At 46.6% G+C, this 12,843-nt stretch overlaps 1 protein-coding gene across 4 annotated transcripts in view; it reads right to left on the bottom strand.

Moving 5' to 3' along the window:
* HIPK2 (homeodomain interacting protein kinase 2) overlaps positions 1–12,843 on the bottom strand; it is a 127,424-nt gene that overhangs the window by 17,294 nt on the left and 97,287 nt on the right. For 3 of the 4 annotated variants that reach the window (XM_069003045.1, XM_069003047.1, XM_069003048.1), the window contains 4 exons: positions 12,163–12,347; positions 8,281–8,443; positions 5,530–5,749; positions 3,872–3,993 (listed from right to left, as the gene is read on the bottom strand). In XM_069003045.1, coding sequence (XP_068859146.1) covers positions 3,872–3,993; positions 5,530–5,749; positions 8,281–8,443; positions 12,163–12,347 — 690 coding nt within the window. The remainder of the gene's footprint in view (positions 1–3,871; positions 3,994–5,529; positions 5,750–8,280; positions 8,444–12,162; positions 12,348–12,843) is intronic. The other variant, XM_069003046.1, reaches the window with a different exon arrangement.

Below are 12,843 nucleotides of genomic sequence, written 5' to 3'. Positions count from 1 at the left end.
GAATGGAAGGGATCAAAACTTGTTGGCATTTCAACCCAAACATCAAATTTTTTAGCACCATCTAATTTTGGCTCCCTAGATCATCTGGGCACTACTGGCTCCATTGTTAATTTCCCCTTTCTACAGCCAGCTTACTTTCTCAAGTAATGCACAGCTACACATTGCATGCCTGTCCTCTCCACGTGTTCTCCAGCTTTTACCCCCCCTCTTAGAGGGAGGAAAATCTCTGCCTGTGAGTTGAGCCATCATTCTGCTATGCAATCACCCCTCCAGCTGTGCTGCCACAGGCATGACTCAGGTTGTCCTGCTCCAGTGGCTCCACACAAGTCAGATGGTTGTTTTTAGAACTTGGGAAACTTTCTTTGCTATGTGCTGCCTGAACGTGGCTCTGGCAGCTTTTCGCTGCTGGGCTGAGGAACTCAGGGGTATGGGCTACAGCCCACCTTAGTCCTAACCTGCACTACTGCACTGGACCTGTGTTGTGTTATCTCACTGCTCTTAAGGAGGCTAAATTTGAGGGGAGGCTTCCTCCAGGCATGCATTTATCCCCTTCCCTATCCTCACAAGGATCAAGGCTGCTATAGTGAGGCCACATCTGCAAAGGACGGAGAGTCACAAGGCTCCTGAGAACCCTTCATCTAGGGAGCCACAACCATGGACTGGTGCTGCTTGGAGCAGGCAAAAGGACGAGGCAAAGGCACAAAAAGATCAGGGAGGAAAAAAGCCTTCTTATTATTCTCTTTTCTTTTTTACCTCAGCTTTGCTTTAAAAGAGGAGACTAAACTACTATTGTAGTCAATCCCAGGGGACTACCTGGATTTACTTGCAGACAAAACTGCTTCCTCCCTTTTCAGGAAGGGAATGGAACAAATATAAGCTCCTTGTCCAACTGCAGTGCATAAATTTAGATGCAGTGTCAGGGCCTAGGCACAAATTCCTCACTTATTAGGTAAGGACCACTGAATCATTTAATCTGCAGATAAGACTTGTCTAGGCTGATCCACCAGCACAGTGTGCTGTGCTTACACATGGAAGGCTTGTGCTGGCAGCTGCAGCCTGGTCCCAGTTAGTGCATTACTACGAAATTTTGCTGGAGTGGTGGAGCAATGCTCTGGCCCTTGTCCTCAGGAGCTGGTGGGTCCCCTGGTGTGACCGAGCTCGTGCTCCGGATATAGAGCAGAAACAACTAATGGAATAACGTGTTTGTTTTGAAAGCCAGTGGCAGGATCTCTGTGGGAAGTGGTGTTGGGAAGGAGTTAAAAGGAGAGAAAATCCAGAATCCAGGGTGTTATTCAAGGGCAAGGGGACAGTTCTGGGTCACACCATGGAAGCCTGCCAGAAAACTGTACAGCTTTGCCTCTTTTGAGATCTGAAGCCGCAGTGAGGTATTAGTAAAGACAGGATCAGTCTCCTTTCACTGGCCTCTGTGTATACAGTATGTGGATCACAATTGCTTGAGAGGGTGAGAAGAGACCCAGAGAAGTTACAACCAAGTTACTTTAGCCACTGACCCTGCATCTTGCAGACTGCTTGCTCTGTCTTGCACTGCCTAGCTCCATGCCACAGGCTGCAGACACACAGCTGCCAGAGATGATGCTCAAGCTCTGTCAGTGCCTCTGCCCTGCATCCCTTGTCCGGGACACCTGGTCTTGCACAAAATGCTCAGGAAGAACCCGATGCCACTTGCACTGGGATGCAGTAAGGCTTTACCAGCCACAGGCATTCTGAGGAGGGCAAGCACAGAAACCTGTGCCATGTGCTGGGCAGGGGAGAAAGCCTGATGGCACTACACAGCTCTGGGAGAGCAAGGAGCAGCACCATGCCTGATCAGTGGGACAAATAAAGCAGGGGACGGACAGAAGTGGGCTCTGGAGGTGCTGCACTTTCTGCTGGGGCCAGTCCCTCTTGCAGTCGCAGCAGTCACACGGCCCAGGCTGAAGAGCATTAGATAAGCAGCTGTGCATGAGAAGAACAGCTCTCTGCTGGGAGAGAGACACGCAGCCGCCGAGATCAGATGTGACTACAATGCATCACAAAGAAGCTGTGTTTTTCCATTCAGGAAAACTGGAATTGGGTACAGATTTGTTTATCAGACCAGCTGCTCAGCCCGAACCGAGCGAGGCCCACGGACACCAGATGCCACCGGCATCAATCAGAGCGGCCTGCCATCAGAGACAGCTCGCATTTCTCATCGCGCGAGACAAACAGGCACAGCAACAGGCACATCGCCGCTCTTGGATTACATCAAAAATTAAAAATCTATGCAAGTGGCATGTTTCTGTTTTGCAGAAACAGCCAGAATTCCCCTTTGGAAGTGACAGCGAATGAAACGTCAGTAGAAAGTATGAAAGGAGGAGCCCATGCAGTGGGTGTTCAGAGGCAGCACTGCTATTGGTAACCTGTGGGCAGGAAGGTGCTCAGGAGGAGCTTTACTACCAAGCACTCCTCACTTGCATAGAGCCCAACGAGACCACCACGAGAAGAAAGAAGGAGCAGGAGGTACTGAGATCTTTCAGGACCCTGCTGTCTTTGAGATGCTTCAGATCCAACCCTCACCTCTTCAAGCCCCAAAGAACAGCACACCACAGGAGGCCTGGCAGAATGGTGGGGGCATGTAAAGCTCTGCGACCTCCTTCGCTCACTGCCTTGGCTGACTTCTTGCATAAGCAAGAGGTGCCAGCCACTGAGCCTGCACAGACTGCTCCTTGCTTTGCCATGGCTTTTGTTCCCCTGCCTCTTAGGCTCTCCTTTCCTACCAAACAAGGGAGGTGGCCCATGTCAGCTGTTAAAAGAGGCTGCAGTAGAGACTGGTTTGATGTTTCAGACAGCTCTCTGACGAAGGCTCTGCTACTGGGAAGGGGCAGGGCACACTAGCTGATGGAAACCACACAGGCTGCAAGTTGCATTTTGATCTGTCTTCACCAGATAAGTGTGACTGGCAGCTGGCAAAAGAAGGCAATAGCACCAACAGCCTTACCCCAGCAGTGCAATGCACAGGCATAAACCCTGAAGTCTGCTGGTACCTGACTGCATATGAACCTGCTGGCATGGAAGATCAAACAAGCCTGAGACAGAGACATGCCTTTGTAACTAGTAACTGGTCATCTTTTCCAGGTTGCACAACTTAGTCTTAAGTATAGTAGGGGCTTTTTTTCCCCTGTCTGGTATCAGCATGGCACCAGTCCAAAAACAGTTGGGGCAGATTCACTGAAGCCAGCACAAGGAGGAATGAACCGCTCCTCTGGTCTGAGGAGATGGGGTATGCCTTGTGGATGTGCATGTGATCAGTAGCACCCATTCCTGTTTGTTTTTTTCCTAGGAGGAACCATGCTATTCCTGTGAGAACATTTCAGACAATTGTGCCAATAAGAACTGTGACAAGGAGTGGGGCTCTTGCCTCTGCCTCCTACATCTCTCTCATACCTCAAGAGCAGAGGTGCAGCTCATAAAACAGAACGGTGGAAACCTAAAGCATGAAAGATATTTATCAGCAGCATGGAATTCAATGCAACTCCTGGCTGCAAACTACCCCCAAGATTACAAGTTCAGGAGGATGCAAGAAGGTTATTGTTGGTCTCTTTTCAGCTGAGGCCTGACACTGCTTTCTCTGAGGCTTTCCCACTGATTCCAGTAGAAAAGCAGAAGGAAAGAAGGTTTTTCCAGTGGCTTTCACAACTCTGACATAGTCTTTGAGCACAACAATGAGCTGGGCGAGATTTTGACATTTCAGAGAAAGCTGCAGATCCACGTACAGCTGCCCAAGTCTCTGAACTGCACGACAGAAGGCCCTCAGAGAAAGCTTCTCTCCTCAGCCTCCAAGAGCTAAACACAGTAATTACCTGCTGAGCTTGGTGCCTTTAGAATTGCTTACCTGTGCGAGGAGTCCTGGCTGGATCTGAAGAGGCTGGGCCCCAGGAGCCTGAGTGACAATGGGAACGGCGTTCTCCATCCGAACCGAGTACCCAGCGTGCTTCGAAGGCGAGGCTTGTAACCCTGTTCCACCAGCACAGAAGGTACAGCATAAGCCACCAGCAGCATCGCCAGGAACAGGGGCTGGCTTTCAGAGATGCCTAAAGGCACTCACTGATGTCCACTTAAACTGCAGTGCTCAGACCCTCTGAATAATCAGGTATCAGAGTGCCACATGTTCTACCCTGGCCCAAAGATGTCCATCAAATGTTCACAAACATGACGTGTATAAGGGTGCAGAAAAGACATTTCCAAAGGCACTAAGGGACTAACTGAGTTCATATTTTTAGGGCACCTCAAATGCACAGGAAATATTTCAATACAGTGTGTACAGGGAGAAAAGGAAAAGAGGGGAGTGAATGGCTTCTCTTCCCCATATTCTCTGGTTTAACAACAAGAAATTCTCTTTGTCAGCCAAAACCCACTGCTATGTGAGAATGCTCTCTTTACTGAAGTGGGATGGGGATCCAGAACTCCATACTCCCCCAGCCTTGATGGGGACAGGTGATCTTCTCTCGCACAGTTTCTTGGGACTCATATTTAAAAGGCCCTAGCACACCCGAAACTCCAATCACTTCTGACTGAGCCCCACATTAGCCTAACTGAGCTGGAGGACGCTTCCCTCTCCAGCACCTCAGTGCATGGCACAGTCTGTTCTGCCTCCTCTACTTCAGTGCCTTCTCAAGGCAGCAAGCTGAAGATGGTGGCTTACATACTCCACTTCTGAAGTCAAACCCTTGAGATGCATTTTAACTAAGCAGAAGAGGTCTAGCTAAACTTCTCTAGTTCAAAAGAGCTTTGGTAATCTTGCAGAACATTTAACAAGTGCCTGGAGACTAATGCACAGACAGGCTTGTAGAAATGAAGAGCAAAGTTGCACCAGCTGAACCGAGGTCTGTTTAGACCACTTCCTACAGATACTTGGCTAGTTTTCCCATATTGCTACAGCATGTCAAGTCAAGAGAAGGACAAGTGGTTAACACTGAGCATCTCCCAAGTTTGTCTGACAGTAGTACCTACCACTAGTATACACAGGCAGAGCTGTTTGCAGCAGGGCTGGAGCTAAGGGAATTGTCCTCATAAATGATCATGAGCATCTGTTATGGGGGAGAACCCTCGTCTCCACCAGCACCACACTCCCTGTTGCATTACCCTCCCGAGTTCCCTTTTTAGCACTGAGAGTCACTGAGAAGTGACAGTATGACCCATTACACATGTACTGATTTACTGGTATTGTGTGGGAAAGCTTTCAATTTACCTAAGTATGTCAGAAGCGCCTTGAACTTTGTTCAGGGCAAAGGATGACAAGTCTCACATATTCTCCCCCAGCCCCCTCTCAGTATCTGCCCCATCATTTTAGACCAGCTGCCTCCAACTCAGGATGTTAGAGGTGCCTGCAAGATCCTCTGCCAACGCAAACCCTTCCATCTGCAACAACCTCACTGCTCTGATTTACTAGGCCAGCCCTTTTTTCTGCCATGTGACCTGCACTGAGAAAGCTCATTTCCAACAAGAGCTGGATAAAGCAGCAGGCCAAGACCTGGTGAGGCTGTCACTTACCTTGGAAGCCTGGTGGGCAGACGATGAGGGCTTGCTGTAAGGGGTCTGGCCGGGCACAGATCTGCGCTGTTCCCGTCTGCAGGGGCATGCTCCGCTGGGCCACCGCAGCCATGGACGCCGCTGAGGGCTGGTAGAGTGCAGATTGGTAATTTAGTATGGAGACCTCAGGGTTGGCTAAGGAAATAGTGGCACTGGAGGAGGTGGGAGCCAGGTTGGTGGTCTAAAGGAATGACGGGAATTAAAACAAAAAACAAACAAAAAATGAGGGAGATGGGTACGTTGGAAGAAGCAAAATCCAAAAAATAATAAAGTAAAATAGTGTAAGACAAAATAAAAACCAAACCAAAACAGCAAACAAGGGGTAGAACAGGACACTGAGGAGCAAAGAGACAAGGGCAGTGCTGGGGGAGGGATCACTGTCTGCCTGAGTAACCCCAGCTGTACCATGCCCTGGGACCTCCAGCCACACGGTGCTGCTCAGAGACACAGCACATTCCTTACAGCAGAACTGCAGCCCCATTTCTCACCCAACTGGCTCTGATTTGCAGCATGATGAAGATGGGCTCAGAAAATGTTGCTATCCATAAATCACACTGTTCACTCATCATGTACATAGTTCTAGAAGCTGCTCATATTTCTTAGGTAAAATAGACTCAGCACCTCCATGCCCTGTGAAATCTCATCCTGAGTGGGGAAATCCATTTCTGGCCTTTCCTCTTAGATACCTTGTATCTAAGATGGCACATGCCCCTTGAATTATGTTTGGAATTTGAAGTAATCAGAAGGCATAACAGGAGGTAACGCTAATACTTGCAAAGTCCAAACTTCACTTGTCTTTAGAATCTCTTGGAGCAGAAACTCCAGTAGGGGATGTTTCAAAGCCAAAAAAAATCAGCCCAGAGTTCTGCAAAAATCTAGAAATCTGAAGACTTTTTTTTAAAACTTGGACTAACAGTTGCAGGCAACTAAACAGCTCTGCCACTGCTCTAAATATATGTTCTTAGCAAGCATGCCTAGGGAGCCAGACACTACCAGACCAGAGCCCATCCTTCCCCTCTGTCCAAACATGCTGGCAACACTGCTGGAGAAAGGTCAGACAACACTTTCTCATGGTGAGTGTATGAACCCAGGAGGAGGCTTTGATCAAGGGGCAGGAGAGAGCAGACTAAGCATTTTGCACTGCCCTGGTTGCCACTGGACCCATGCTGCACTGCCACAGCCACAGCCATGAAGGATGCGACAAGAAAACATTTCTTCCTCCTTCCCATCCCCTCTCGGTGCAGAGGCTGTGAATTGCAATCTGCTCTCCTGTGCTATGCACTGAGCAGCAACCACGGCAGCTCCCACACTCGTAAGCTCAGAAGCCGTAACTGGAAGGAGGTGATCCCCTGATATTGTGCAGAGACAGGAAACAAAAGAAAGCCAAGACAAGTGGTATGTTGAAGAGAATTGTGAAAGGCTTAGAGCTTGTTCAAATTAAAACACCCTTCCTAGAAATATTTCTACTAATTCCTCTAGGAACACTGGGGATACTGGTTCTGCTCACAACACACACCCCTTACGAGAATTCAGAAATGACCATGGATCTCCCCAGCCAACAACTGATCTTAATGTCAAGTGAATTGCGAGGAAATGAAAGCAAGTCTGCCTTTTGTACAAGTAACTATGGTACAAACGGTGCCTCTGCCCTGCAGCTGGGGCCTAGGGGAGCATGTAGCATGCGTTTCTTTAGTCAGCATCTCAGAAACAGCTTAGAAAGGGAACTGGTGTTTGTAACTAAAACCCTCTCGCACTAAGTCATGACCTATCTCTGTCTGTACCTGCTTGAATTGTTTCAAAAGACCTTCTGTGATCACATGTATCAAGACCTGAGTGATTCTGGTTTTCTGACTGACACAGGAGCACCCTGCACGTCTACACAGACTCCTTTCGCTCCTTTGCTTTCCAAACACCATTTCTGCAATGCCACCTGCAATCTCTAGAGTGAATCTTGAGCATCCTGTTCCCAAAAGGCTTCAAAGACAGCAGCTATTTCTTGAGCTTCAGTCTCCTAGAGTGCTCTCCCTGGAGAGCTTCCTTTCACTGCTGTGATACAGTACCACAGCAAACAACTTAGCCTGCTGGTCACATAAAATTTGTTAACACAGCACCCCCCAACTATGGGGCAAGTAAAACTAATACAAAGCATGATTATAAAGCCAGAGCCACCCAAACTAGAGTGCAATGTGTTCACAGTGGGGTCACATGCGCATGGTCCCCACATTAATTGTGGCTCCTGAAGTAAAAGCAATGAGAGATAAGAATAAACATTATCACTAAACTCTTGTGTCCTGTTGATCAGTTACAATGCTGTGTCTGTTACAGAGGGTTTAAATTCATTTTACTTCAATGCCAATTTGAAGAAGAGCTGTAAGATCACAAATACTTCTGCCTCACCCAGGGAGTGAAGTACTGCTTGCTGCATTAAGGGACTAATGAGCTTTTCCCCATAGCAACTTCCCAAGTAAGCAGGATTTATCACCCCCAACAACAACATAAAAAACAAGGGCAACATTTCACCGTCACACAAAATGTCACAAGATTACTGCTTGCCTGAAGAAAAGAGAATGAGGAAAAGAGCAGAGAAAGGAGAGTAAAAAGGCACCATCTCTTGGCAGGCATGTTAAATGGGATGCTACTTTGCTTTTCATCTTCTAGGCCCTCCTGACATAAATGTTTCAAGCATTGGCTGCTTGTGATTGATGCCCTCACCTGGTTGTGGACTGTGTTCAGCTGGTTGTTAAAAGTCATGGTCAGGTTGGTCGATGTACTTGGGGCTACGTGGGTGATGAATGGCGTCTTGCTCTGGTTCACCGTGTCGTACATATTCACCCGCCGCTTGCAAATCTCCATGTTCTGGAAGCAGGACTTGACACTGTGTGAGCAAAGGGGGGCAAGGAAGGCAGAGAAAATCAACCAAGCGACTCACACAGGTAACAGTTCATCACAGTGGCCCTGCAACAGGTCTCCATGGCAGGCTTAGCACTTTCTAGGCTCTTAAAGCCCTTTGCTATTTTATGCAGGTCTCTCTTAACCGGTGAGACTCAAATGAACCCTGCGCTGAAGAAGGCCAAGACGAGAGCAGCTGCTGTGGGACTCCTGGGTGCTCCCACGGGCCCCTAGGCTGCAATACAAGTAACAAAAGAGAGCAAATTGGTTGCTCTCTAGGGGACAGGGCAAGAAATACAAAGTGGCTATATTAAAAGACTGAAAGAGCCTGAGAGCAAGAAAGAAAGATACTGGGTTTTTTTCTGGTGATTGAGCCCCAGAGGAAAAGACAACTCATGCTTTTTGCCTCAGTGTAAGCATAAAGATAGTTTTACATGTCTTTTGCAAGGAAGAATTTTACTGTTCTTGATCACTGAGACACCCCGAAAAAATCATCCTTGTTCCTTTTAAGAAGTAGCTTGCTGAGAGCTGAGTCCAGACAAGCAGCTAAAACATTGCCCCTGTCTGGCTAAATGCTTGTGCAGATGCTTATCTTGAAGCATGACATCTCCTCTTGCAGTCAATGGGACAATTCATATCAAAAAGTTATTCCAAAGCAAATTCCTCAATGCCCTGAGGGAATCTGGTTTTGAGGTTATCTCACACTGAGAACTGGATCTCTTGGGGAAATTATTACAGCTTCTTCCTCTGACTTTCCCTTAAATGTTACTGATATAGCAATGGAAATTTTGAGAAGTATCATATTTTGTGCCCCAGTAAATGAGTGGAAATACTCTCTACATTGTTAGAGCACAGTAGGCACCTGGTACATGAAACTGTCTGTATTTCATTTTTATAATTAGAATACCAAAGCATACAGAGGTTAAGAGACAACACCACAGTGAACCTGGGCAACACTGTATTTTCAGTACAATCTCATTTTTTGACATGTAAAAACCAATACAGGTTTTCCACACTTCCTCCACAATAACTGATTTTACAAATGCGACCTCAGAGTCTGAAACACAACCTCAGAAAGTATAAGGGCATTTATTTTATTTCCATTATCCCAACATGGAAAAAGAGAAATTCCAAGAAGTGAAAATCAGCTGTATGCTGATCATCTTGTAATGATCTAAGCTGCGAGAGGTAGGCAGTATATCCTCACATAATTTTTAAGAAACAAAATGTCCCTTCAAAAGGAACAACCTTACATAATCCCTAAGGTTGATCATGAAGAGGACCTAAATCTTTTTATCCCTGTCTTGTCTCTTACTCAAATGGTCACCTTTCTTTTCCTACAAGTAATATCTTGGTAACTGGATCTGGGCCATGAACACCTGCAGACAAGCCAGGCTCTGGACACTGTGCACAGCTGCCCATTATGTGCATTGACTAACAGAACTATACCTGCTGGTCACAGAACATCCAGCAAAATCAAACACTTGTCACAGAAATACAGAAGGCTATTGGATCACTTCTTTTCAGTCAAGTATGACTATAATTCCCCATGCACAAAGAAGAAAGCACTGCGAAGAGTGTATGTTCTGTACACGTAATATGTGTTACCAAATGGTTTTATCTAACAAGGTGTAAGCTCTACAAATGCAATACCATGTTCTCTGGCTTTACTTTAAAAAAAGGTGGGGAAAAAACCCAGCAGGGACAAAGCAAAACAAGGAGAAAGTCTGAGGAGTACTCAGCAATTTAAGAGCCAGGAAGTTAAATATGTGAAATGGGAAGCTAAGCTCGCTTTGCTGTCTGCTTGTATGAAAGCAGAACAGCCCCTCTTGTGCTGCTTGAATTTGCAGCCTCTCTGAAACGTGCCACAGCAGACATTCCTTCCAGAAGCAACAGCTTCCCTATACTCTCACTTTTTATGCTGCCCAATTTATTTCCAAGAGAGATTATAGCTCCCTGCATCTTTCAAGGCTTTGAAGTTTCTATTCTCCAAACCACAGGTAATCACAGACAAAACTTCCATCCACTTGCCATGCTGGTTACAGCTTATTGCTCTCTTTGCCAGTCACCTCTTCCAGCGTGGAGGGGCTCGCGGGGTCACGCACCCGGCTGGCACGTATTTAGTATTCAGAGACGTGATGCTGAATTCTTTATTTGGGTAAAATTCTCATTGCTATTGGCTCCAATGATATTTTCAATCTCTCTGGGCCTTTGCCCGAGCAGCCACAAGTGAGCACTTCAAAAATGAAGATGTGGTTATGGTCTGTTGAGTTAGTGGGAAGATCTCTGACGGCAATGCATTAGGTCACACACCTCTCGTATCTTACACAATCAGTTGCACAGTCAGAAGGGCTGTTGCAAATTAAAAGACTTTTGCCTATGATGCTCACTTAGTATTTTTACTGTCATTTTCTATTCATGAATGTTTTTTATATGAAACTTTACTTTCTTCCTGTTTAGCACAATCATCCCCCATCTTGTTTTCATTTATCACTTACTATCTATTTATAGGTAACAATGCTCAAAGACGGCTCTGCAGGCTAAGTCTGGGTCTACACAGATCGTGCACCCACCACCTTCTGGTAAGCAGCTGCTCTTATCTTGTGATAAATGTAACAAAAAGGCAGCTACAGCTCCTTCAAAGAGGGAAAGCTACCTTAAACAAACTCAAAATGCTGCAGCCACACATACAGGCAGGGGAACTGACACAGTTACCTGTTGCTCTGCAGCACAAAAACATACTCTGCAGCTCTTCAAGCAGCTCCCTTTAATTTTGTACCTGAGCTCCTGACAGCCTTTAAAACACTCATGCAAATGGCACCCAATGAAGTACAGGACTGTGCCAATAATTGTTCTCCTGTCAAGGGGAAGGGACAGCCTGTGAAAGCACCTTGAACTGCCAAGTGCTGTAGAGCTGGATGCTCAAAGCTAAGTGTCATGAAGGAAAACTCCCACTATGTGTCTACCTTCTCCACTAACGCCTGAGAAGCCTGTCCCTATGTGAACTGCACGTAGGCAGTGGGCTGGGTGCAGGTATCCTGCATCTCAGGCTGCTGTGCTCTGTAGTGCAGCCTTAGGAGAACGGGCAGTCAGGCTTGAAGGAGTGACTTCTCCTCATCTCCATCAGGCAGTGGAGCCCATCCCCATTCCACACGTGTCAGCTGAGGTCAGAGCGTGGTATTTAAGGTGACACAGGTGGACAACAATCAAGCTGAAAATTGACCTCCTTGTCCTGTTGCTTATGCTTGTAAAACAGCCTGCTGCAGAACAGCTCTTCCCTTAAAAAGCAAACAGCCCCAAGCTGACTCCTGGCATGATGGGAAGGTTCTGGGAGGAAGGGTTGACTCCCCACTGCAGATAAGGTTGATTACTCCAGTAACAATCAGGACTATATTACTTTGAAATAGACTGATACTTTCAGCGCTAATTGCATAATTTCTTCTGCATTTTAATGCAAAAATATGTAATTACTGAATATTTACATAATTAATGTAGCACACACTGCAGCGTTTTAAATGCCAAGCACCTACAACACAATTCTTGCAACCTTGAGTTGGCAATTGTCTTTTTTTTTAACCAGGAAAAGATTAAAACTTAGGGATTAAACATCTTAACAAAGCCCCTCAGATACACTTGGTCTCCACCACAACCAGCTCTCCTCTTCACCCCTCAATTCAAAACCCAAGGGGAACAAAAGCCACGTACTGCGTGCTGTGAGGGAAGTCGAGCAAGTGCGTCATGGTGACAAAAGGGTGGCTCAGAGTTTCAATGGGTGTTATCCTCTTATCCGCGTCTATCGTCAGCATCTTCTTCAACAGATCTATGAACTCCCGCCGGTCTGCCTTTTCCACCAACATATCGCTTCCTTCCAAATCCGTTGTCATGTTTACCTAGAGGAGAAGGGATGGGAGTGAGCGCCAAAGGGAAAGAGCAGATGGTCAGGCCTCCAGCAAACTGTGTTTACTCCTCGTTGGAGCACATGCCCTGCGAGCCTCCCTGTCTAAAGGAGTAGCTGCTGAAGAGCCACGGCAGACTCCGTGGTGGCCACTCGTCTGGCTTGTGCATGTCACATCTCCAGACAGACTGTTAAGCGTTCAGCTCGCCTGGGTCAGTGGCTAATGAAACACTTAGTCACCCTCCACTGAGGATGAACAGCTTCCATGCTGTAGCAGGCAAGCTCTGATAATCAGAGTATTTATCATATACTGTGCCATCAGATACTTAGCTATGTGTCCTATGAGCAAAAAATATATAAAATACATAAAAATTGTCAGTAGGTTTATGAGAAACATCGCATTCATGTATCAGGTGCCAGGGAAAAAAAAGACTTGTTACATTATTTCACGCTTTATCTAGTCTCCTCAGATTCCACTCCTCGGTTCCTGC

Source organism: Aphelocoma coerulescens, chromosome 1A (genome assembly GCF_041296385.1).
Source record: "Aphelocoma coerulescens isolate FSJ_1873_10779 chromosome 1A, UR_Acoe_1.0, whole genome shotgun sequence".
NCBI classification, from domain to species: domain Eukaryota; kingdom Metazoa; phylum Chordata; class Aves; order Passeriformes; family Corvidae; genus Aphelocoma; species Aphelocoma coerulescens.
The sequence above is the reverse complement of the archived record's forward strand: the minus strand, read 5'-3'. Positions and strand labels throughout refer to the sequence as shown.